The 27,251-nt window shown below is 39.1% G+C and overlaps 1 protein-coding gene across 5 annotated transcripts in view; it reads left to right on the top strand.

The window, feature by feature from the left end:
- Gpd2 (glycerol-3-phosphate dehydrogenase 2) overlaps nucleotides 1-27,251 on the top strand; it is a 161,120-nt gene that overhangs the window by 26,569 nt on the left and 107,300 nt on the right. For 2 of the 5 annotated variants that reach the window (XM_070022938.1, XM_070022929.1), the window contains exon 2: nucleotides 25,041-25,150. In XM_070022938.1, coding sequence (XP_069879039.1) covers nucleotides 25,049-25,150 — 102 coding nt within the window. In that variant the 5' untranslated portion in view covers nucleotides 25,041-25,048. Of the gene's footprint in view, nucleotides 1-11,387; nucleotides 11,407-22,493; nucleotides 22,577-25,040; nucleotides 25,151-27,251 lie in introns of those variants that run through there. The other 3 variants (XM_070022954.1, XM_070022948.1, XM_070022962.1) reach the window with 3 other exon arrangements.

The raw sequence follows: 27,251 nt of genomic DNA, 5'->3' as shown, positions 1-27,251 counted from the left end.
CTTGTCATACCAGAGGATGGTATAAAACACTGAGGGAGAGACCTTCTGTTTGTCAGAAGCTGTGTGGCCTGTTGTTTAGCAGATTGTTTTTGCAATCTGCATTGTATTTGCACACTGTTTTTCTATACATTGTCCTTGTCTTTGTGCGGAATCACTGGAGTTTGAATTTGCATACTCATGTCTAGTCTTCTGGTTTTCTCCTTCCTAGACTCATGTCCTTCTAGTTCATTAAATAGATCTGTTTCAGAGAATGGGACATAGAAAATGAGGGACTTCCTTTTTACACTGAAATGTGATTCTATCAAATCCTCCAAGGAATGTTGAAAGAATTAATATAATGTTAAGTTGACTAGCAGCAGATCTCATAACAGTAGGCAGCCAACAAATATGTTTGACAGCCTTCATTATCTATTGCCTACTGGGCAAAGTCCAGGATATTTTGAATTCTCATGAATCATATGAGATATTCAGCAATTGGCCCCACCTTGCTCATTCCTGCTAATTATTCCTCCACTTAGGACTAACTACTCAGCCAAATCTTATTTACCTTTGAGGACAGGATATTAGTAGGAGAGGAACCAGAAGTTCCTCTTCAGGTGGGCTGACCCAAACTGGTTGGATATTAGTGGGATTACTTCATTATGATGCTGTCTGCATGCTAAATGACACAAGCTCCAGTGAACTGACAGTTGATAATTACCATGGAGACAGATGATGGAAAGAACCATAAAAGAAAAGGCAGTGTCTGAATTCCAGGAAAATCTTCACTTGTCTTTTCTTTTACTTGATTATCTTTACCTTCCCAACCCCCAAGGGTTTGACAAATTGATTGGCTAATGTACCTCCCACTTCTGCTATTCTTGGCTAGTAATAAAAGTTACCTTTACTACTTAAGTCATGTTAAGTCTTATTACTGGTTTCACTATTCCCAGAGGGAAGGAGGCTCCATTCAGGGACTAAACCATTGCCACCTTCAGCTTTAGTCAGACGCCATAACAAATACCTTGTTCTAAAAATGCTGTGTTTACTCAGATCATTTTATCTTTATTCACAGTCACTTCATACCTAGAGGACCTTCAACATGAAATATTGTTAAAGATTGTTTTCTCATGGAACCTGCTGTGATCAAGTTCCTTACCCTTCCTTTCTTTGGTAGTACTTAGTTCCTCCCTTAGCTTCTTAACTGACCTGAACCTTGTTAGTATCACTTTTATTTGTTTAGAGTCTTTTTTCTTTCTTTAAGAGTTTCTTCAAGGCAGAAACACAAGTTATTCACTCACAGGCTTAAACAAAATACTGCTTGTAGGAAATAGTCTTTTTTAAAACCAACTTTTAAACAAAGTGTGTTATATTCCTTTGTAAGACTCCAATTTTACTTGCTCTGTTCTGGGTTCTTTTCCTGTTTTGCTAAGCCACTCTTCCTTTTGTCTGTGAAAATTCCCTGCCAAGAGGTAATGCCTGTAAGACTTGCCAGGTCCTTTGCTCTTTCAAAGTCCACCACCAACACTCCCCAGTTCCTTTGGTTTAAATGTTGGGTATTAGCCAATTGCCAGAGATGTAAAGGCTGAGCCTGACCCATGCAGGTAATGGGGGAGGGCTCAGTCTGTCTGGATGTGAGTTCAGCTTTACACCCTTTTGGAATGCTCACACACCCTTCTCTACAGAAGCAAACTTTCTTTGCCAAGTTCCTTTAGAGTTGGTATCCTTCTTTCTACATGATATCCTTATATCCACAGGCATTTCTTTCCTTCCCTTTTTTTTTTTTCCTGGTACAGTTTCTGGGGCTTGAACTCATGGCCTGGGGGCTATCCCTGATTTTTTTGCTTAAGGCTAGTGCTCTACCCCTGGAGCCCTAGCTCCACTTCCAGTTTTTTTGGTGGCTAATTGGAGTTTCAGGGACTTTCCTGCCTGGCTGCCTTTGAACTATGATCTCAGATCTTAGCCTCAGATAGCAAGTGTTATATGTCCTTTTTCACATAGACTTGTTTTAATCACCGTGGAGGAAAATTTGTTGATGGAGAGTGAGTGCAGGAAATATTTGTCTGACTTAATTAGGATGAAAAGTATATTCTTTTGCTTTTTTTCTAGAATGCAAAATATTTTATTTAAACATAAAATCGAATGCCCAGTTAGCCTAGGTAAAATAATTCAGTTCTTCAGAGCCCAAAGTGTTCATGAGGAGCTCCTTTTCTTCCTGAAACGCAGAACAACCTCCTCAAATGTCCAGGCAGAAGTGTTGTGCTCTAATCACCTGAGAGGAGATGAATGGGTTAATCACAGTTGCTAATAAAACCTCTTTTTTTTTTTTTCTTGGTGAGAGTTTAAGAAACTGGTCTTAAGGCATTCACCATATTCAGGAATCTATCTTTGTCTTTCTCACTCTGGTATACCTCTGAGATGAGCAAGCACACGTTTACCTTGCTGTCTCCACATGTTCTCCATGTGACCTTGATTGCTGAGCTATTAGGATAAGCTTCTAAGGATAGATCTTGATGAGCTTGCTCTTATTGACGTATATGATAAAGTATGAGGAAAATGATTTTGTCTGGGACAAACAGCTGCTTTTCACCTTTGAATCATTCTGTTATCACTGGGATCTTGGAGTGGAGCCCTGGGAGGAGTCTCAAGTATTCTGCTCTCTGCTCCCAGGTGTGGCATAGCATGAAGGTCTTCTGCCCACGTGGTTCAGGGACTGTGTGGAATGGAGAGGTGTGTAGAGATGGCTTCTCTCCACCGCCCACTGCTGGGTCAAATAACCAGCCTGTTCTTTTGCTTTTACAGCATGACTTTCATTGCTTGAATCATTTGTTCACTCATTATTATCATTGCTTTATGCCAAATTGTAATCATTAACAACTTCAACGTAACATATACTCAATTACATACATCAAACATACTGTTTGCCGGGTGCTGGTGGCTCATGCCTGTAATCCTAGCTACTCAGGAGCCTGAGATCTGAGGATCACGGTTGAAAGCCAGCTAAGGCAGCAAAGTCCGTGAGATTGTTATCTCTAAACCACTAGAAAACCAAAAGTGGCACTGTGGCTCAAGTGGTAGAGCACTAGATTTGAGCTGAAGAGCTGAGGGACAGCACTCAGGCCCAGAGTTCAAGCCCCTTGATTGACAAAAAAGGGGGGAAAAAAAGAAAAAATAGAAAAAATAGAAAAAAATAGAAAAAAGAAAAAAAATTGAATAAGCACAATTGATTGAGCATTTGTCAGTGCCCACCTGTTATTGCAGGATTAGTGTGTGAAGTCTTCTGGAACCATGGTGACCAGACCAGTTTCTTTCAAGTCTCTTCAAATGCCAGATTCCTTAGTCCTGCATAAACCAAAAATTAATTCTGTATTACACAGGCTTGAGATAATACAAGGCAGATATCAGGGTTATCAGGCAGTAAAGGTGGCTATAACGACTTGAAATGATGGGGCTGTGAAGTGACTCTTTAGGGTAGGGAGCTAGCCAATGGAGGGTAAATGGAGGGCTGGCTTGGGGGTCAGTGAGGACTGGAAGGGATTGTGAGGCATTGATGACAGTGGTTTGGGGACACAGAAGATTAGTGGCCTGTGGTTGGTTCACTGAATGAGTGAGCAGGCCTTTGAGATGGAATCACTCTTGTTCCTAGGTTCTTGGAATAAGATGATCCAAAGTCATTTTGGGCTTTTTTTGTTTTCTTTTCTTTTATTTTTTTATTGTCAAGGTGATGTACAGAGGGATTACAGTTACATAAGTAAGGTAATAAGTACCTTTCTTGTCAAACTTTTCACCCCTTCCCTCACTTTTCTCCTACTCCCCCCCCTGCAACCTCCCCCAAATTGTACAGATCATTTCCAACATTTTGTCTGGTGTATATTGCTGTTGCATTGGTTTCCCCTTGTCCTTTGTCTCACCATTCTGTTGTTCCCCTTCCCTTTCCTAATTCAAGTAAATGTATATACAATACTAGGGTACCAGCTTCCACCAGAAAGAATGACATTGCCCCATCTGTAAGGAAATGGGAAGATTTGGAAAAAATCATATTAAGTGAAGTAAGCCAGGCCCAAAGAAACATAGGTCCCATGGTTTCCCTTATTTACAATAATAAGTTAGGATAATCTTAGCAGATGAGCAGAATAGCTCAATAGCTATGGACATTAAGTATGTTTTTATCTCCCAAGATTAATATTATCACCCTTGAAGGCACATTGTCTTTAAAAATAAGGTAGGTTTCTTTAGAAAATTAACTTTCATAACTGATGGTTTTGATTTCATTTGGGTTTTATAATAGCATGTTTATTTACTTATTCATTTATAATTATCTGGAATCTTAATCTAGTCTCCAGAGTTGGTGACAGAGCCAGAAAATATTTCCTCAGTTTCTCAGAACTAAAAAATAAGCACCAACAAGTACTATTCTGAAGAGAGGATGAGAAACCATGTTGTAGGGCACTGTTGTCCTAGTGACTTAGGTTAATCCGGGCCACAAACCTTTGATCAGGCATTTTACGGGGAATGTTTTCAGTCTACCAACTACAAGCATTAGTGGTACAGTCATTGCACTCCACGTGATTGGTGCCTGACCTGAAGAGAACTTCAGCTGTCCTCCTCTGACTTCTGCAACCGGTAACCTGTGGCCCAGTTCTGAGGTAGATTCTAGCTTTATTGGGATTTATTTGTGATAAAACACTATGCACATAACAGTGTCTGTTTTGTTTGAAGGAGTATTTATTTTGGCAAGAGATGCTAGAAAGAAAATCTGGAAGACATCTAACTACTTTTTTGTCAGGGACATGATAGATGTATTCCCCTAGTGTTTGAGTTGAGTGAACTTGGACTAAGTAAGTGCTGGTTAGACCAAACCAGCATTGTAAGCCCTGGGAAGGTGGGCTGCTCTGGTTCCCTCCTCTAACTATAGTCTCCCCATGTCACTGCATTGCAAATGTGTAGATGGGGATAGTCCAGAGCTCTTGACTGGTGCTAAGTAATCTGAGTTAATAGCAGTGGGAGTTCTTAATAGCAGATCCATTATACACTGCATTTACATTATCTCAAATTCTATATAACTTTGGACATAGAAGAGATTTTGTAGATGTGGGAACTACAGCTCAAGTCATACTACTTGGATGAATTGCAGGTCAGCCAAGGACTGCAGGTGTCTGGTGTCTGTGAGTATTCTCTTGTAGTGAATGTCACTCTGCACATGAAAGTCGTATCATCTGAATGTGCCAGGGAAGAACCTTTGATTGGCAGGATCCTGGTTGTGCCTAGAATAGTGGCTGTGTCCTACAATGAAACAATCAATTGTCTTTGGGGAGAGAAGAAAATTCCCCATCCCTTGCTAATTTCCCAGGATGAGTTCTCCTTTCCCTGTATATCTATCTACAGGCTTCTTCTAGGGCCTGGCAGAGTGCAGGGCCCCCCTGGGTGTGTGGTTGACTCCATTTGCAGAGTTGAGGATTGGAGAATACACTTTAAGGAAATTTTATTAGTTGCTTTGCAGGGACTGGTTTGGTTTGTTATGTTAACTTTAAATTGCTGAGCAGAAACAGTGTACAATAAATGAAAGAGCAGGGCTAGGACAAGTGCAGTTTCACTCCAGTTTAAATAGTTATTGGGTCAAATGCTCCAGACAAATTCATTCTAGTTAGGGTAGAGACACCAGGCTCTTCAGAACAAGGTAGATAATTTTGTGACATTTTCGAGTTCTTAGTCCAGGATCCCGAATAAATTGCAAAGGCAAGTTATCCTTTTTCCTGTTTCTGTGTGCTTCTTTTACTCTTGTTCATTAAAGATGAGAAGTTGTGTAACAGAAAAATCACTCAAGCAATGGTGAGATGATATGGGGTTTAGTCAAATGTCAGTTATCCATCTGTATTTGCTCTTTAAAGCTCTTGGATTCCTTCACTTCTCTCTCTTATAGGTACTCACACACTTTTTTTTCTTATTCCAAAGATAATACAGGTTCATTTTAAAAGTATAGAAAATGATGCATGCAAATAAATCACACTCTAAGGAAACTTACAGTTTGGGGGTTTACTCTAGTCTTTACGTGTGTATATACACATACTGTAAATGTACACAGACACTGTTTTATATTCTTTTGTTCTTCATAATTATTTGTTTATTACCACATCTCTTTCCAGAGTGTAATAAACTCCCTCTCCCCCCCAAAAAAAACTTGTTACTAAGTAATAAAAATACTCCTAACATATTTGGTCATTCATATATTTCTAGAATTTTCTTTACTGTATTGTTTAGTACCATAAAAAAGTTGCTTTTATACTGACAGCCAGGATGTTGACCACAGTCTTCTAGGTATGGTGAGTTAACTATACTCACTGTCCAGTCTGTGTGGAAAAATGGGAAAGGGTCTTGAGAAGATGAGTCCAGCAGTGCCAAGAAGAGGGGACAGTACAGATGATGTTGCTTTTATTTTTTATTTTTATTTTTATTTTTATTTTTTTTGTCGGTCCTGGGGCTTGAACTCTGGGCCTGGGCACTGTCCCTCAGCTCTTCAGCTCAAGGCTAGCGCTCTACCACTTTTTTTTTTTTTTTTTTTAGGTAAGGGGTAGGTTTATTCAGTAGACCTGCTGGGACCAGGCAAGGGTGGCACTCCACGGGGCTGGGAAAGGCCTGGGAATGAGAGAGAGCTGGGAAGAGAGGAAAGAGAGAGAAAAGAGCAGAGAGAGGGGTAAGAACAGTAGCACTCACGTGGTATTCAGGTAAGGGGTAGACCTGCTGGGACCAGGCAAGGTTGGCACTCCACGTGGCTGGAAAAGAGAGAGAGCAAGAGAGCAAGAAAAGAGCAGCAAGAGCTAGAAACGAACAGAGAGAGAAAAAAGCGCGCTCTACCACTTGAAACACAACACCACTTCCAGCTTTCTGGTGGTTAATTGGAGATAAGAGTCCTGCTATGGCTGGCTTTGAACTGCGATCCTCAAATCTCAGCCTTCTGAGTAGCTACGATTATAGGTGTGAGCCACTGGCGCCCAGCGATATTGCTTTTATTTATTTACTTTTTGGGTATAGGAGGGTTTGAGATAGGTTCTTGCTTTGTAGTTTAGACTGGTCTGGAATTTACAATCCTTCTGCCTCTGCCTCTCAATGGAATTACAGATAGGCTGTCAAACTCCACAGATCTTCATCATGTGTTTTTTGTCCCCCCAGGGAGGGAGCTTGGTGGGGGTAGGGGGGTAGGGGGGTAGGGGGGAAGAGAAGTGAGATTGCTCTGTTCAGGCTGAGACATCATGGGTGGATGATAGTGCAGGACATGATCTCTCAGAGTGCATAGTCTGAAAAAAGAAACATGTTGTTGGCAGCTGCCAGGCGAATGGCCCAGGGAGTAGGTAGAAGTGCACAGGGTGAGGTCAGGCCTGAAGGTCACTTAGGATGGAGAACTGGTTATTGCAATGGGGAATTTTGACCTGAGTCCTATTAGAAACAGCATTTTTCCAGTCACTTGCTTTCTGACGGCCGTATGGTCAGAACAGGGGCTCAAAAGATGGGCCCTGTTCGATTAACTTGGAGTTTCTCTTAACACGATCTCCAAATTTCTGGTTGAGGAGCAGCAGTTGAGGCTAAATTGCTAGTGTGCTCTGCTGATTTCCACCAGCTGTGTGATTTGACTGACAACATTATAAGCCTAGTCACCACTGGAGTCTGGTGAATTGTATCCACTCAGCCAGAGTGTTTCTTGGGCTGGAATTGAAATGAGTGGCCCTCTTATTTCCAGTGCAACAGCAAGACTCAGTCAATTGACTTTTGCTCTTCAGTCTCCAACAGGGGGAAAATTATGAACTAAAATGAGAATAGGCCAGGCATACTCAACATTCGAACCCATAAACAACTATAATTTATCACCTATTAAATCTATCAATTGCATCAATGTGTTTCTCCTAGCTTTCTTAACTTCCCAGACTGAAGTTCATGGGGGATATCTTGAGTGTAAAACCTATGGAGATATGACCTCAGATGCTTATCCAGTATCGGTCCAGAAACAGTTCAAGTTTATGAACAATGCAAGTGTGGGGCCTGAGTTATCCAGTCCCAGGGAGAATAGAAATGCAGAAATGGCTTCCTCTTTCCGGACTGAGTGGCTTTTTCAGTTGACCCTCTCTATTACCGGCTGTTCAGCGTGAATGGCATAGAGTTGTCTGTCAATAAGTATTTATATTCAGATTATCTCCCAAGTATTGTTTCCTCTGTTGTAGAGTCTATTTATGATTGATTTGTTTGTTTACTATTTTCTCAAGTCATCTGTTCACTCTCTCTCTCTTCATTAGCACTTTCCCCCCAACTTCCCTTTACTTGTGAATAAAAAGCAAGAATTGCATTTAGTGTTGTTTTTGTTTTGTTTTGGCAGTGCTGGGAATTGGACCCAGGGCTTCAAGCGTGCTCTACCAATGCTTCTTCTTTCTTTTGAAACATAAATTCCACAGGATCACTGTGTGATTAAAACTTGGTGATATCCTAGCTCTATCCCATCAATAAACCTTCCCCTTCCCTTCCCTTCTCTTCCCTTCCCTTCCCTATGCTACCCTACCCTACCCTACCCTATCCTTCCTTCTTCCCTTCCCTTCCCTTCCCTTCCTGCCTGCCTCCCTTTGAGATAGGATCTTAGGTGCCTTGGTTATTTTCTTGCAAGGTATAATTTTAAATTTTTCTTCGTAAATAATGTTGTTGTTTAATTTTTTAAATAAGGGAGTTTTGGCTGGGAATGTGGATTAGTGGTAGAATGCTTGCCTTGCATGCGTGAAGCCCTGGATTCAATTCCTCAGTATCTCATACACAGAAAAAGCCAGAAGTGGCGCTGTGGCTCAAGTGGTAGAGTGCTAGCCATGAGCAAAAGAAGCTCAGGGACAGTGCCCAGGCTCTGAGTCTAAGCTCCAGAACTGACAAAATAAAATAAATAAATAAATAAGGTAGTTTTCAACAAAGGATTTTTGTCTTTTAAGAGTACTATCAGAGGTGGATGGGAATGTGGCTCAATGGTAGAGTGCTTTCCTTGCATGCATGAGGCCCTGAGTTCGAGTCCTCAGTACCACATAAGCAGAAATAGCCAGAAGTGGTGCTTTGTTTCAAGTGGTAGAGTGCTAGCCTTGATCAGAACAGCTGAAGGACAGTGCTCAGGCCCAGAGTTCAGGCCCCATGACTGAGTAAAAAAAAAAAAAAAAAGGAAAAAAAAAGAGTACTATCAGACTGATATCTTTGGTCCATTTATTTGTAAACTTTTTTTTTTTTTTTTTTTTTGGGTCCAGTCGTGGAGCCTGAACTCTGGGCCTGGGCGCTGTCTCTCAGCTCTTCAGCTCAAGGCTAGTGCTCTACCACTTGAGCCACAGCGCCACTTCCAGCTTTTATTCTTTTTGCTTATGTGGTGCTGAAGAATCGAACCCAGGGCCTCGAGATGCAAGGCAAGTGCTCTACCACTGAGCCACCTTCCCAGCCCAACTTCTTTTTTTTTTAATCCAGTAGAATATGGGAAAATGTTCTAATTGTTTGTAGAATATGTGTGTATATATATATATATTTTTTTTCTTCCCCCCCCCCCCCCCCCCCCCCAGTCTTAGGGCTTGAACTCAGGGCCTGGGCACTGTGCTTGAGATTCTTTTGCTTAAGGCTAGCACTCTACCACTTGAACCACAGCGCCACCTCTGGCTTTTTCTATTCATGTGGTTCATTCATGCTAGGCAAACACTCTACCACTAAGCCACATTCCCAACCCCCACGCAGAGATATTTGTGAAATGTGTTTTTTAGACAAAGCAGAATTTTTTTTTGAAATCCTAGACTATATATCTGGTTTAATTTCTTTGACCTTTGTAAAAGCCTTCAATAGTTTCATTCATACCTTGAATTGCAGCAATATCCACAAGTTATTTATTTATTTATTTATTTATTTATTGGGTCCCGTCATGGGGCCTGAACTCTGGGCCTGGGTGCTGTCCCTCAGCTCTTCAGCTCAAGGCTAGCGCTCTAGCCCTTGAGCCATAGCACCACTTCTGGCTTTTTTCTTATTGCTTATGTGGTGCTGGGGAATCGAACCCAGGGCCTCAGGCATGCAAGGCAAGCACTCTACCACTGAGCCACCTTCCCAGCCCCCCATAAGTTATTTAGATCTAGCCAATTCTTCTACCTTACAACAAAAGAAGGAAGAGGGACTAGATAGGAAGAACAAGAACAAGTAAAAAGTCTGAATAAAGTGGTTCCATTTTTGTTTCTTTGTTTTGCTGTTTGGCTTTGTGGTCCAGGGTCTCACTATGTCACCCATATTGGTTTAGGATTTACTGTGTAGCCCAGGCTAATCTTCTAGCCTCTGCTGCCTGAGTGCTAGGATTCTAATCATGCCTCACCAATCCTGGCAAAGTAGCAACATTTCATTGCCTGGAGATTTTTATTTTTAGTTGATAACTAGCTTCAATTGTACCAATTTGGCATTTGTATTTCTCATCACATGGTAAATGAGAAGTTAATTGGAAAGCTCAAAGATCTGCTTAGGAAATTATCAGTCTGCTAGTTAGGAAGCAATAGAGTAACTTTATAAAGCAGATAGAGGGAGCATTCTGAGGTAACAGTCTGCAACCAGGGGCCATGTAATGGTAGGATCCTATGATATTGAGACAAATATTCTGTAGTTCCTGAGAGCATCACCTAGCATAGCAAGTAGGTATGTATGTATGGGTCTTAAATCATCAATAATCCAATTCGTGGTTAATGTAATGTTCTCTATTTAAGAAGACAAAATGAGATAGCACTTTCTGAAATACTTTAATCAAACTCACTTTCTCTTTAGTTGTGAACTCCACTGAAACGTAAACTCTTAGAAGACAGGATTTGTGTGTTTGTTCTCAGTTGTATGTTCAGTACCTGGTACAGAATAAGAGAATGAACATAAACCTTAACTATCAAAAGTATTAACTAATGACATGAGAGATCATCACCAATGTTCGCCAGCATTCCATGTTTGTGACAAAATACCTGACGCAATCAAGTAGAGGAAAAGAAGGTGTGTTTTCACTGAGTTTCAGTCCATGTTCGCTTGGCCCTGTTGCTTTAGAGCAGACTGTCTTGGAAGTAGCTAACAGAGGAAACCTTTTCACGTCATGGTGGCTTAATAATCTCTTCAAGGGAGCACTCCTAATTACCTAACTTCCTTCTACTAGTGCTCTTCTAAAAACTTCCATCCTCTCTCAATTGTGCTGCAGGCTGGTGATGACTGCTTTTGCATATGACCTGGAGGAACATTTAAAAGTCAAATGGCGGCACCACCGCTCTACCAATTGAATGGAAAAACATCATAAAACATGAAAATAATGAAAATGTAAAGTTTAAATCACTGTGGAGATTTTTAAAGCTACCACATTGATAGTTGGAGAATTAGCAAGTTCAAGCTGTTGGAAATTGCAAAACCAGCTAGTGAAAGAATTAACAGGTAGAGTCTTCCTAATTGTTTCTACTAGATTACTTTCTTGGTGATTTTAGTTTTTAGTATGGTATTTTTAAAAACAAATGACAGTGATAGAACATTGATTATTGCGTATGCATCTTCTCTTTTTGGTATGTGCATCTAGGGCTGTGAGCTGTTGTTAGTTGCTTCAGGTTGGAGCATAGCACCTCAGGCACAGGGACTACACATTTAGAGACTGGAACTTGAATAATGCTTTCCATAGAGGAGGTGTGCCAGTCCTTCTACAGAAGAAAAGACAAATCTAAAAATGAGAGGTTTGGAGAGGATGCCTTATTCCAGTGGGGTAGAATAAGCCTTATGATCAACACGTCTAGCCCAGATGATTGTTTACTACTTTTGCATTGGTGATGGAAAACAGACTTTTTTTGGTGCTTTCAGGGAGGGTAAGGGGGATGGAAGATTTAAAAAATGCTACTTTATTTTCACATACTTTTAAATAGGATCATTGTTAGCAATATGAGCTCCTTCAATATCGCTCCTGTTTTCTGATACTTATTCCTTCAGGGTCAGATGCTTTAAGGAAGTGTGATGTCTTAGCAAAATAACACAGTATATGATAATGTTGGCTCATACATCTCAAAATGTCTTTGGAGATGTGCATTCCACGTATAAATTATATACCTGGATATGTATATGTGGATTCTTAGATGTATAGAGGAGTGACTATAAGTATAAATTTCAGTAGGCTGTGTGTGTGTGTGTGTGTGTGTGTGTGTGTGTGTGTGTGTGTGTGTGTGTGTGTGTGTGTGTGTGTGTATGTGTGTGTTAGGGAAGTACGGATTGTAAAATGTAGTTACCTTCACTTCCTGGAGATAGTCTCTATTTCCAGAGAGCAGAATAACTGGTTTTCCCATTTGGCTTGCTTTATCTATTAGTCATGGCTTATGCATTAATTATTAGTATAGTGTTGTTTATAGTAGAGCTGTGTTCAACTTAGAAGGATTGTTTTTTTTTTAAATTGTTTTATTGTTATGATAAAGGTGATGTACAGAGGGGTTACAGTTACATAAGTCCAGTAAAGAGCACATTTCCTTTTGGACATTGCACCCCTTCCCTTAATCTCTCCCAGGTTTTTTCTCAATTCACATAGTCCATTTTCATAGGGTCTAGTGAGTATCACTGCTGCATTTGTTTACTCTTTGTCCCTCCATTTATGTATCTTCTCCCTTACCCTCCTAAAGACAGAAAAATGAACAAAAAAAGACAAAAAGAAAAGAAAACAAAAAACAGCAACACAGAAAAAATCCTCTTGTTTCAATTTCTTGGAGTAGAGTTCATTTTGATGACTATTATTTAGGTGATCAAACACATATGAGCATTGCGCCTAGTGTTCCTCTTAGAAATAATGTTTTTAGTGTAAATAAATTTAACTGAAATTCTTGCACTGTGACTAGGTATCACAACCCATATTTTAATGAACTCAGGGTTTCAGAAGCAAACATTTCTTTTCTTTTTTTTTTTTTTTTTGGCTAGTGTATCACTATGCACATAGTCTGGGCTAGGCTTAAATGTCTCATCTACTTGCTTTTGCCTCCTGACTGGTGAGATTGCAAGTTTGCACCACCATACCTAGCCCTAAAACACACTTCTAATTATACTAAGCTATAATTGGCATATTTGTATTAAATGTATAATGCCATTAAAACTAGAACTTTTGAAAAAATTGGCACGATTTCCTTGTTCATTGATTAGAAATAATAAGTGAAAGCTAAGAGAGTCCATTGACATTATTTATTGACTCATGAGCTCTCTGTGTGGCCCACACTGGCTTTGAATTCAAAATTCTCCTGCCTCCACCTCCTAAATATATTTATTATAGGCTAGAATCACAGATGTTCGCTAATATGCCCAACTTCCTTAAGGCTTTTTACTTTGAAAGGAAAATGCTTACATTCAGGAGACAGTCTTTCCAAATTCATAGTAGTGTATTTCATGAAGACCTAAATAAGTAGAAACGTGATCCAAGATACCACATTTTGTGTTCTGTGAATATGTTATTTGATTTCATTTTTCTTATGATGCATTTCTTTGGATTATGTAGGAATAGGGAATATCTAGCCTGCAGGCCATGTAAGACATGTAAAATCACTTGGTACATGATGGGCCAGAAATATGTGCCATCTACCTGTACTGAGAATTTTGTATGGCCTGCGAATGATGTTAAAAATATCCCAAAGGCCCTTAGCAAGAATAATTTCCCCACCCTAGAATTATAGGGTTAAAATTCATTATCACTCCTATGTAAAATCTTTTCACTTGATATACAATGACTTTATACTAGTTGAGAAGATTTAAGTCTTTAAAAATGCATTTATTTATATGATGAGGCCCACTTTGTTTTCTTAGCCATAGCCTCATGCCTAGACTTTGTTTTCTTGTGAAACATTTGGAATGTATGTTCAGTAGTCATGATTGTTGGTACTTCATAAGGCTTTGTTATAGTTTTAATGCATCTGGATAAAGGGCTTGATGGATTGTACTGTGAAAATAGATGTTTCATATTTTGTCGTCCAGCATATAGTATATATCAAAAAAAGAATTTTTTCCTAATTACTAAAATGGATTTCCTAACTGCACGTGAATTATGAAAACAGGTTTGTGCTTTTAGAAGAATGTTGGCTCCTTGCTTAATCTAGTAACAGGTTAAAAAAGGGCAGAATAATGAAAGAAAACAGGAATAACTTTGTCTGATTCTTTGATAGCATCTTTCTTAAGGCAGAATTGTTCATTTTTGGGTATCAACTCTACTTTAATGAACTATTTCTTATTAGTTGATATGTAAATGCCAGTTTGTGTAATTTCCTACTTCCCTTTTCATCCACTGAGTTTCTCAATCTGACTTGTGATTTTACAAGCAATGGGAAAGAATGTCCCTGCTTTTCATTTGTGAGGGTCATTTTAATTTAGGCTTCTCAGGGTTACCCTAAATTTCATATGACAAACAAAAGAGGCTTCATGAGGGCACAGTGACTCACACCTATAATCCTAGTTACTTAGGAAGCAGAGATCAGGAGGATTGCTGTTTGAGACCAGCCTGGGCAGAAGCGACCTCTATTTCAATACATAAGCTGGGTATGTTAGTTCAGGTCTGTAATCCCAGGTACAGGGAAGGGTAGGGAGGAGGACTATGGTCTGAGATTTGTCAGGACCAAAACACTATCTGGACAATAACTAAAGGCAAAAATGTTTGAGTGTGTGGTTCAAGTGGAAGCACTTGCCTATCAAGTATGAGATGCTGAGTTCAAACCGCAATAGCTAACAAAAAAGGAGGGAGAAATAGTTCAATTTTATATTTTTTTATATTTTAACATAAGATTAACAAATTGTGTGTCATTAAGGAGAAATCTTTTATCTTTAATGATAGTGTATATTTTGATTTTAAAATAAATTTAAAGTGGAACGTAAATGTACATATGTGCAATAACTGTAGTTCTTTATGATTTATATAAATTCTGAAAGGCAAATACAACAAATCATTCTGTTGTGAATTAAACTAGGATCACTGGCTCTGACTGGATATAATTTGCTATTAGCAGAGGTAGGTTTCTTTCCTTTCTGGTAATCTCATAAGGAACCTCATGAAAATAAGGAAACCAAGTGAGATTTGTGACTTTATTTTTGTGTGCATTTTAGAAATGGCAGAAATACAAGAATATAATATGAGAGTTTCCTTGAAAACACCATATATATAAAATTGGACCTTAAATAATAAATGACCACGAGACTGTAAACATCTGTGTAAGCACCCTCCCTTTTAATATATTTTCATTATAGAGGATTTTTGAAATAAATACTTGGTTAATGGTTATAAAATTGTATATTAAGTTAAAACAAACAAAAATTGCATATTGAAGAGCTTTATGTTAGGTTTGAGACTTTTCCCCCCATAAATAGACTTTACTTGGCTCATTTCAGTTATTGACCTTATTTCCCCTGTTACACTGTTGGAACTCCGGTTTGAACTCTGTACCCAACAACATGCCTCCTGTTGAACTCCTGGACAGCTGCTCTCCTTTGGGACTGAAAAGCTGTCCTGAACCAGCCTCTTTCTGTTATTCCTAACTGTAGGTTTGCTTCTAAAATGCTATTCAATGCTGTTCATTCATCCTCCCTCCCTCTTCCTCTCCCTCTCTTCTTTTCTCACTTTTCTCCTCTCCTCTCTCTCCTCCATCCTAAAATGATGTGATTGACCTGAAGGTACCCCAGAAAGACTATTAGGAAACTTTTCCAAAGTACTTTCTGGCTTGAAACAGTGTGAATCAGTACAAATACTTGATGTTAGTTTTCTTTCACTTTGTTTTCTGATTTTTGTCCCTCTTGTTTCCTCTTTTAATGTCCCTTTGTCAAGACCTTTTCTATCATTTGGCCTGGGCCCTTCTGGCACGGACTGGGGAATTGGACTGAATATAGAAGAACATGCCCTTCCCTGAAGCAGCCTGGCAGGGTGGGTGTGGGAGTCAGGGATAAAGCCAGGGGTTTGAGGCTGTGCCAGCTTCACAGGAGTGTACACTTCAGTTTTCTTAAGGGTCACAACCCAACCATGTGTGCATCTAGAATCAGAATACAATACGTTTCTAGCTTTTCTGCTGACTTTGTTTGTCTTTTCATGTATCTTGTATTATACGACAGAACATTTTTCAGTGCCTTCTAAAACCCTTGATTTTTCATATCTTGTTCAGTATATATAGAGCCTTTAAAATTTCGGGTTGTCATTGTTTTGTGGTGCTTTCATATATGTATAAATATACACATATTCTTGTATACACACATACATGTATACACACAAATATGACTGAAGATGGCTGTCTGCTATTTCTCAGGACTTGCTACATTCTCTTCTTTCCGTTGGGATCATTGTTTATGAATACTTTGTGACTGTTTCCTACCTGGTCTGGGCCTAAACCTTTTAGAAAGATGTCTTAAGCAAAAAAACCAAAAAGAATGATTCATTTTTAGTTTATAGACAAGGACTCTTCCCTTTGCAGAGAGCAGGCTGCTGTGCCTCTGATTTTACTGTTTTGTTCCTTTATGTCTGACAACCTTCAAAAGGTATGCTGGAGGCTCTCCCTGTGATCTGTAGGAATGAAGGACTGCTATTAAAATGCGTGTGGAAGTGCTTTTGTTTTGTTTGTTTGTGGGGCTGAGGCAGAATTGAGCATTGTCTTTACTATAGTGTGAACTCTAGGGAAAGAGGATGTGATTTTGATTGTTACCTGTCTGTGTTGTAATCATGGTAGCAATGTGTGTTTGATGCATCTAAACCATGAAATACTTCTTGATGGGGACTTGAATGAAGCATATGCTATCATATTAATTGCAGTTAAAAAAAGGGCTTGTTTGTTAAAATGTGTCTCTTTCAAAATACCCAGAGATTTTGACATATTTATTTATTTATTTATTTTACTATTGCTTTCTTTTTTATTTCTCAATGTTTTGTTATCTCTTTTTTAAATTACTATTTTTTATGCTTGTACTGAGGCACCATAAAAGGGCCTGGGTACTGCCCTCCAGCTTTTGTGTTCAAGGTTGGTGTGCTACCACTTGAGCCACAGATCCACTTCTGGAGCTTTTTTGAATGTAAAGGAGTTTCAGTTCAACATATTAATGTACAAGTAAGATACAGACATGTTTAATAATAGGTTGTGGGGTAGGAAGATGCTTTGAGCTCACTTTGTCTTCTTGTGTCTTACTATAGGCTTGTTCTCAAGTTCCATGATTATAGGTTATTTATTAGGTAATATTTCTTCTGAAGGAAGCCCTACACTTTTATTTGATAAAGTTCATGTTCTTATCTCTTAAAAATCACTGGATTTATATGGGGCAGCCATTTGGCTTGACCTCACGAGTTGTGCCTCTCTTGAGTGTGACAGTGGGACATGAGGAAATAAAGACAGGAGATTTCCATGCTCTTTTCCCGAGTGGGGTTGCTGCACATCTGAAGTGTGAGGCACTTGGTGCTATCCTTGGTCCTGCTTACATGCTTCATTTGTAAAGGGCTTAGTGTTGTAGCCCCTGTTACTGCTAGGGTATATTCTGGGATTTTATTTCATGTTTGGATTGTCTTGTACTTCTGGGATCTTCTAGTTACCACAAGAAGAGCAGGGAAGAACTTACATAATGCTAGAGAACCCATTTCCCAAGGACTACAAGGCTAGTGATTAAATTACTATTCTGAAAATGATCTTTGCATCATACCCTTTCTTCCTTCAATCACACATACAAGAAATGGGGGAAAGGATCAAAATCCTGAGATGTTTCATATTGCCCCTGAACTTTTTTTTTTTTTTTTTTTGTTAAGGCTGGCATGCTACTGCTATCACTAGAGCCACAGCTCTACTTCCAGCTTTTTTGGTAGTTAATTTGAGATAAAAATCTCATAGCCTTTCTTCAAACAATAATCCTCAGATCTCAGCCTCCTGAGTAGCTAGAATTATAGGAATGAGCCACCAACAGCTGGCCTGAGAGGTTCCATTCTATTCTCTTCAGTTAATAGCAAGTATGGAGACTGGAAAAATCTGGTATTGGAATTTCTGCAAAGGAGGCCAGAAGTATAGGATAGTGTTGTAAACTTGAACATACTCCGGACTTCTCCCATTTGCATGGAAAGACATATGCATATATTTGGCAGTACTGGGGACCTTGCACTTTGTAGGCAAGTGTTCTATTACTTGAGCCACTTCTCTGGCCCTTTTGGCTTTAAGTTATATTCGAGATCTTTTCGTGTTTTATGCTCTGACTGGCGATCATCTTACTTTTGTCTCTGTGTATCTGGGATGATAGGTACATGTCATCATTCCTTGATTATTGATTGAGATGGAGGCTAGCTAATGTTTAGTTCCTGATGACATTGGACCACCATCCTTACAATCCCAAGTATCTAGGATTTGGGGATTATAGATACTCATGAGCCATGTCTCCCAGCTTGCATGAAATTTTACTTATGCCAGTTTTCCCCTCTTCATTTTTATTTGGTTGTTAGTTTCCTGCAGTGTCTCACTGAAGGAACACTTCCTTTGAATAACTGAATAACATCTTCATAAGGGAAGGCTGATAGGAGAAGAAAGATGACACTGAAAGAGGAAGAGAGGAACTTGAGTTTTGTAGCTAGATAGTTTTCTCAAATAAGTTTGCCTGCTCATTGTTTCTGATGAGACATTCTGAATTTTTCAGTAGGTGGTTGACTTGTTTTTAAAAGCATTTGGAACTGGACATTGATGGCTGACACCTGTGATTCTCGCTACAGGATGTGGATCTGTGGCTCAAGTGGTAGAGCACTCACTAGTCCTGAGCACAAAATGCTCAGAGACAGTGCCCAGGCTTGCAGTTCAAGCCCCAGGAATAAAAAAAGTATTTGGTAAAGTTATTCAAATGTATAAATCAGCCCAGAGACAGCCTTTCCTTTGAATCGGAGGAGACAGGGGTAAGTGGTTATGTATATAGAATAAATCTGAGAAGTTATTGTCATTGTGACTCTAACTGTGCACAAAGACAATTCCCAAATGATAGCTAAGACTGCAGTTGAACATGACTAAAGTATGGTTTATTCAGGGGAAGATTCCAAGAGCCCAACTCCTTTGAACAACAACTGTACTGTTCATGTGAATATCAGGATACCGAAATATGTTTTGTCAGAAGGAATGAAGTCAGGGGGAGGTGGAGTAGATGAGTGGAGAGAGGAAGGATGGGCAGATACAGTCATAATATTTCATGTACATATATGAAAATAACCAGATAACTTGAGGGGATTGGTAGGGTTGGAACTGAAGAGGGAAAAATGATAGAAGGAGTGATATTGATCAAGATGCATTGTGCTCATCATTTATATTGATAGGCTGAATTGAGACCCCTTTGCACAACTACTCAAAGACACTTAAAAGAAAAATTGTCATTAGGAATCAAAGAAAAAAAAACTCAGTTTAGCCAGAAGTTGTAGCAATCAACATACTCATGGGTAGGCAGAGCTTGACAAGTGGCAAGTCTAGTTTGTTTGCTAGCAATCATGCTTATTTTACTGTGTACAGTGAGAACTGTCAGTTCTAGGCTGAAGTCTCTCAAGCCACACCTTTATGTGTGATTATGGTGGTGAGCTTTAAACTCAAATAGTCCACTTGGTGTTTCTATCAGTAAGTTTTCTGTCAAGATCTCAAATTTCCCTAATGCCAAGATGAGCCTTTTATGTCCCTCAAACCTTCTTCTCTTTCTCCATCTGAATAGGGACAGCCTAGCTGTCCAGGCTCACACCTTTTATAAGGTGTTCTGTCTCTGTCTGCTTCTCTTTATGAGCCCTTGTCAGGTCCTGTAAGAGTCTCTAGTTGATTGCTGTCACTAGAGATTTCTGCAAAGCATTGATTCTGTATTTGCATTTTTCAAATCTGTCTTAGACCTGGCTTATGTCCTCTCATGTGGGAACTCTCATTTAACTTCCTGTTGCTAAAAACAATAGCGTCAAGATATCTTTATCATACATGCAGAGGCTTTCTCTCTTTCACACAGGCCTTCTTTCTTAAGCTTCATTATCAGCCAAGCCGGATGACTCCTGTGGAATTACTATGGAACACTACTGTTGAGTTCCACTCTCTTCTTTAAATAATTGTTCTTTATGCAGACGTTCTCTGCGTATTCTCCTTTATATCTTTTCCTTTCCTTTGGCTTTCTCTCACCAGGCACACCTATATTGCCTCTTCTGGGGAGGCTGAGTCAGGAGGATAACTAATTTAAGAAAAGCTTGGAATATACAGGGAGACTTTGTCTCAGAAAACCAACCCCTTCCCCTCAAAAACAAAAAAAATCCTTCTCAAATACCTGGGCTTCTTTAAAGATTTTTTACATTCTTACATTCAGTCAGACTTAATCTCTCGGTTGTACAATAATATAGAACCTTGCTGACAACATCCTTCCCAGTCAGGCTTTAATGTGGATTATAAACACTCTTTGTGGTAGTTGAGAAGACCCCAGATATATTTAGGTGAGCACCATTCTGTTTAGGCTTTGCTACTTGAACTAGAATTCTCCCTGGCAGAATTAGGGTTGGTCTCTGCCAGCACCAGAGCCAGTCCTCTCAGTGTGCATGTGATTTAATAGGCTGTAAAGCATGGACCTTGAGCTGTGCTAAGTTAATTTTATCTCTGGATTATTTTCTCCCTGTAGTTTTCCCACACTTTTAACTGCAAAGGTGGAGACTTGTCTGGTCCCCTGCCTTGCTAACTTCCTAGTAGCAGTGATTGCTTAGAGGGAAATCATTTTTCCCTCTTTGTAACTAGTATGAAAACTTCTTTCTTTTATTTCCTTAGAAAGAAATGTAAAAATGTACAGGTCCTCAACATAGTTTATATTTATTTGATTTTGAAAACAAGGCCTGTATTTTAATCTGGTAGAAGATTGCTGGTAGATACTCTGCCACAGGATTTATTTATTTATTCCAGTCCTGGGGCTTGAACTCAGCACCTGGGCACTGTGCCTGAGCTTCTTTTGCTCAAGGCTAACATTCTACCACTTAAGCCACAGCGCCACTTCTGGCTTTTTCTGTTTATGTGGTAATGAGGAATCGAACCCAGGGCTTCATGCACTCTACCACTGAGCCAAATCCCCAGCCTTAACTTTAGCAAAGTAGTTTATGAAAACAATACATTTTGTTCAGTTTACCCTCTTCAACATTTTCACTCCTCCTTAGATCCAACCCTTTTGTTTCTTTTCTTAATTTTGTGTATATAGAATGAATTTTACCCTCTCTCCTCCTTTATTGATTTGCACCTCTTCCCTTGGGCCTATATCCTCATCTTGCACATACCCATTTTTTGGTTCTGAGTTGGGCTTTGACCTAGTCTGTCTTAAAAAAAATACTATTTGAGCTCTCTGTAGAGAGAAATAGTATTATACTTCAGTTAATTCATTTGTAATCACCTAATGTGTTTACATATAGATTTATTGGTACATTTTATCTACCACAAATGAAGGAAACTATACAACCTTTGTTTCTCTGGGACTGGCTTATTTCACTTAATCATTTTTTCCAATCCATTTCTTTATGAATGGAATAATATTCTAATGGATGGGTAAAATTCCATTGTGTATACATACCACATTTTCTTGATCTCATTCATCTATTGAAGGGCATCTGGGCTGATTCCATGTCTTAGCTATTGTGAATAGTGCTGTTATGAACATGGTTGTGCTGAGGACTTTAATGTAATCTTGTTTGTGTTCTATTAAGAGAAATCTGAACTCTGAAGACTGCACACTGGGGGATTGTTTGATAAAAGGATCTTTTTTTAGGCATGATAGCAAAATGGGGTATTGTTCTTGTGGAGATGTTGTCTTGAGACCAAAAGCAGACAATACTACACAGTAGCTAAGAGCCTAAACAAAGTCATGGTTTTCTTACTAGGGGGTGACTTTTGGCAAATCCCCTACTTCCTCAGAACCATAGCTTTCTTTTTTATGAAATTAGATGTTATGATGGTAAAATGAGCTACTGTATATAAGGAATTAAAAACATGGTTTCTATTACTTAGTGCTCAATAAACAATAGCTATTGTTATTCTAAAAATAATGATGATTGTCTTAGGAGAGGTAGGTGCAACAAATTCTATGCTTTTGTTTTTGAATTACCTATGAGAGTGGTTCATTCATTCTGAATAGCTAGATAACCATATGGGAGAATTTGATCCTAGTCAGAATAATGAATTTCTTTCTTTTTTTTTCAGAATAATGATTTCTTAAGCCTAAGTTACTTTATGAAATTACTGAAAAAGGATAGTTATTAGAGTCAATATTACTGGCAACATGTGAATTGTTTTTTGGCAGTATTAGTGGCTTATTGTGATAATGCATAAAAATAACCCCTTTCATAAGTCTTGACCTTGGGCAAATCAAATTGAAAGATTACAATAAGGTGGGTAGGAATCCCATACTTCTGAATGAAGGAATCAAAACCTCTTGAATGAATAGCTCTGATGGGAGACACTTCCATTGACTGTGCTTATGTAATATCTCTCATTGTCTATGTTGATAAATGGTATCCCTTGTGAGGTCATCAATGACATGACTAACATGACCGGAGCAATGATACTAAACTGAAGTCAGTCCAGTACCACACTCACATCCAATGGACCACCAATGCTGCTGTCTCTATGGGGTAGGCAACATGCATTGTTTAGACAAATAAAACTTGGATACCATACTCTGTCCTGAAATCACAGAGAAGTCCAGTTAGTGTTGTGATGGCATACTGTTTCTGGGTTTCCATTGTTGTAAAATAAGCACCTGTGTGAACATTTTCAGCAGTGCCTTGAGTGGTGATGGTGTGTGAAGACAGATGAGTTGTAGTTTTTACTATGAGAACAGCCTAGGATTAAGGTTTTTGCCTGAGGTTGGACGAATGCTGGAGTTTCTAGCTAGTATACACCAATATCTTGCCCAGTGTGAGCACAAGATGGAAAGGTTACTGAAGAAACCTCTCCTATCTGAGTATTCACGTGAAATATTTTCCTGGTAAGAATCTTAATGAAGAGTCTTAGAATTTTGGAATTTCCAACCAAGTATGAGATCAGAGAGGGGAAATACAAACTTAAAAGAAATACCAGCTTCCATTTTTGTATATAATTTATTGCATTTCAAAATGTATTTTCTGTAGAAGCATAGCAACTGTACTAAAGTTCTTTAATTTAGATATGATAATGCAATATAAATATATGTCACTATCAAAATAATTACACACATTTTGTATATGGGAAACAGTACAAGTTTTTAGTATCTTGAATTAAAACTGTCCTCATAGTACATTCTAGAATTGTGAGGTAATTTGTAGTGTAAGGTGTGTGGTTCAGACAGGCCTGATCTCCACCCATACAGGAAAATAGGGTGGTGACTTCCCCATAAAATGTGGGTGTGCTGGCTGCTTTTGTGAATGGAAAGAAAATCTTAGGCAGGTCAATTCATGCAACTCTAAGTCAGAATTTGTTTATAAAATGTTATCTTTTTATTTTCAGTAAAATAAAGGTGATAAGATTTTTTGGTGGAATTATATTTCTTGGTTATTTATTTATTTACGGATGGTGGGGCTTGAACACTGGACCTGGGTGTTGTCCCTGAGTTCTTCAGCTGAAGGCTTCCACTTAAGTCACAATAACACTTCCGGTTTTCTGTAGTGAACTGATGAGTCACACAGACTTTCTTGCCTGGGCTGGCTTTGAACCAGGATCCTCAGATCTCATCTTCATGAGTAGTTAAGATTATAGGTGTGAGCCACCGGTGCCTGGCTAGGTTATATCTTTTTAATTAGAAAATTACAATTGTGTGTGTGTGTGTGTGTGTGTGTGTGTGTGTGTGTGTGTGTGTGTGTGTGTGTGTGTGTGTGTGTGTGTGTGTGTGTGTGTGTGTGTGTGTGTGTGTGTGTGTGTGTGTGTGCGTGCACGCCTGCTGGACTGGAACTTGGACTCAGGGCCCCAGCATTGTCCCTTAGTTTTTTTCATTTAATTAAGTACTATGTAAACTATAGCTCTACTTTCATCTTTTTGGTGGTTAATTGGAGATTAACCTGGACTGGCTCAAACTGAGATTTGAGGACCCTAGAGTAGTGAGGATTATAGGAATGAGCTACTGGCGCTTGGCTTTAAGATAATTTTAGATCTTCAATAAATATTTTAAAAAGTCTACTTAGTCCAACATGAGAGCATGAAGAAATTCCTGGGGGCTTGGGGTGTGACTCAAGTGGTAGAAATCCTGCCTACCAAACCTGAGGTATTGAGTTCAAACCTTAATAATACTGTGCTTTATTTTGAGATATTCTCTGAGCAGAGAAGAGTGCTTGATCCAGAGGTGTTTCCTTCGAAATTGTGGTGTCAGGCAGCTCTGGCTAGAAGAAAACGTTTGCTTTTCTTTTTTGTTTCTGTTTCTCCTCCCCCCAACCTTTCTTTTCTGCTCTTTCTTTTCTGATTCTCTCAGTGAAAGAAATTCCTGCAGATTAAGTGAAATATTGAGGGAAGCTATCCATGAAACATGAATTGTTTCATAAGCTAACATATTTAGATTTCTAAGTATGTTAGCTTATGGCTCTAGTGAGGTCTTCATTAAGAAAGGAAAATTCAAGAAGGGAGTTGCACCATAGTTTGAATTAAACACTTGCCCAAAGAACCTGAAGCAGAACTGAGGTTTATTGTCCTGTTGAGTGACCCAGGACATTTACCAAGTTCTCCTTGTGTAGGGGATTAGCTGTTGAACAAATTTCTAAGTACAGCATGCAGTTTTGTCAAATACACAATGACATTTCTTTTCACAGCTCTCTTGACTTTATACTGTTTAAATACCCTCAGTTGTCTCATAATTTGCATTTCTTTCTTTAATTTCTTTTGGAAGAGTGTGTGACTTTTACATAATTAATTCAGTTCCTTGTTCAGGTTTTTGGTGGTCATTGCTTTTGAATGTGGTATACAAGTTGACATGTTAGTAGCACCCTCATTTTCTGTTTGCTTTTCTAGTTTAACAGTTTCTCAATTCACAGTATCTTTAGAATTAGAATTATTATGCAATGAAGCCCTACTTAACTTCTTTCCTATTTCTCTTCCCTGCCTTCTCCCCTCCCCCCCCACCCCCTTTTGCAGGCTAAGAAATGGCGTTTCAAAAGGCAGTGAAAGGGACTGTTCTTGTTGGAGGAGGTGCCCTGGCTACAATCTTAGGACTCTCTCAATTTGCTCATTACAAAAGGAAGCAAGTAAGTAACTGGCCATGTATTAAATATAATACAAAATTTAAAACTGCTGAAGTATGTGGAGTTTTTCGCTTAGGAGTTGCTGTCAGAAGTTTCTTAGTGTGATTTGAAAGACTGATTTAGAGTACTCAGAATTCATAATTATGATCCCTGAACATTGTGTTTCTTGTTTTGTTTTTCATTTCCTTTTAATGTGAATGTCTTTTTCAAGGAGCATTATTTAGCGACTGTTGTGACTCTTTGGTTTAAGAAAAAAAAGCCCCAAACTTTCATTTACCAGTGCCAGGGTTTGTTCATTTAGACTTGTTTTGTCCAGTTCATCAGAATATCTGGACACTTTTCTATGCTCTTGCCAAATTTGTCTTAAGAGAAGGCAGGCTGGTGAGAAAGGAAATAGGAAAGATCAAACTCTCAATTCTACTTTTATTTTTTTTTTAAAGGTTTAGTTACTTATTACCTTATGTTACATAAACCTCGTTTGTTTGCTTGGTGCCAATATTGGAGCTTGAACTCAGGGCTTGGGTGCTGTCCCTTAGCCTAGTCTGCTCTAGGATGGTACTCCACCATTTGAGCCACAGCTCCATTACTGACTTTTTGCTGGTTCATTGGAGATTCTCATGGACTTTCTTACCCTGGCTGGCTTTGAACCATGATCCTTAGTTCTAAGCATCCTGAGGAGCTAGCATTATAGAAGAAAGTCCCATAAGCATCTTAATGGGGGGAAGGCCATGATAAGAGGACAGCTATGGAGTGTGCCAAATCCAATTCATTCATTTTCATGATAAGCACATTTTCCATATTTAAAATTGATGCCAGGATGGAATGAATTTTGTTGCAGTTCCTTCTTTTCAGCTTGAAATGCTAGTGACCAGTATAGTCAGTGTTTTAACATGGTTGAACATTTGCTTTCTCTCAACAACATCAGGGTATTTTGTGCTACCAGCAGGGTGGAACCTTCTTATTTCAAAGATGACAGTGTAGGAATTTGGTAAGCTGTTTGTGACTAGATGACTTATGAGCTACTGAGTTTTCTACATTTTTATGGGTACTTCTAAAACAAAGAGTTGCCTTGTATTTGTTCCCTCTCTGAACTATAATATAGAGGTGGAGCAGGTTTATTTATTTAGCAGTGTGGGAGGTGGGTTCAGGGCATCCCACTTACACTTTTCCACTTGAGCCATGCCACCAGTCCTTTTGCTTTCTGTTTTTCAGATTGTTTGCTACCATCTTTTCCAGGGGCTGGCGCTAAAATACAGTTCTGCCTGAAATATTGCTAATTTTTCTTCTTCTTCTTCTGCTGCTTCTTCTTCTCCTTCTCCTTCGTCCTTCTTCTCCTTCCTTCTTCTTCCTTCTTCTTCCTCCTCCTTCTTCCTCCTTCCTTCTCCTCCTCCTCCTCCTCCTCCTCCTCTTCCTCCTCCTCCTCCTCCTCCTCCTCCTCCTCCTCCTCCTCCTTCTCCTCCTCCTCCTCCTCCTTCTTCTTCTTCTTCTCTTTCTCCTTCTTCTCCTTCTTCTTCTTCTCCTTCTCCTTCTTCTTTTTTCCAGACCTGGGACTTGATCTCAGGGCATGGGGTATGGTCTCTGAGATTCTTGTGCTCAAGGCTAGCACCTTACCATTTGAGCCACACCTCTACTCTCTGCTAGTTTTGGAGATAAGTTTCTTGGACTTTCCTGCCCTGGCTGGCTTCAAACAGCAATCCTCAGATCTCAGCTTCCTGAGTAGCTAGGATCACAGGTGTGATAAACCCGTACCCAACTACTTCTTTATTTTTATTTATTTATTTATTTATTTAGATTTGAATATTTCTATTTTTTAAATTTTTTTGTGAACATACTGCACAGAGGGGTTACAATTACATGGGCAAGATAATGAGTACTACTTCTTTATTTTTAGAAAGTTAAAAATACAAAATTCTTAGCATTGGGGTTTGAACTCAGGGCCTTTCATTTGCTCAGATTGCTTGCTTAGATAATGCTCTGCCATTTGAGCTAGACTTTCAGCCTGTATTTTTGCTGATTGTTTTTGGAGACAGAGTCTTAAAGACTTTTCTATATATTCTAACTTTGAACTGAAGTTCCCCAAGTCTCATCTTCTTATGTACCTAGA

This window comes from Dipodomys merriami, unplaced genomic scaffold, assembly GCF_024711535.1.
Source record: "Dipodomys merriami isolate MVZ:Mamm:240054 unplaced genomic scaffold, mDipMer1.0.p SCAF_1, whole genome shotgun sequence".
NCBI lineage: Eukaryota > Metazoa > Chordata > Mammalia > Rodentia > Heteromyidae > Dipodomys > Dipodomys merriami.
The sequence above is the reverse complement of the archived record's forward strand: the minus strand, read 5'-3'. Positions and strand labels throughout refer to the sequence as shown.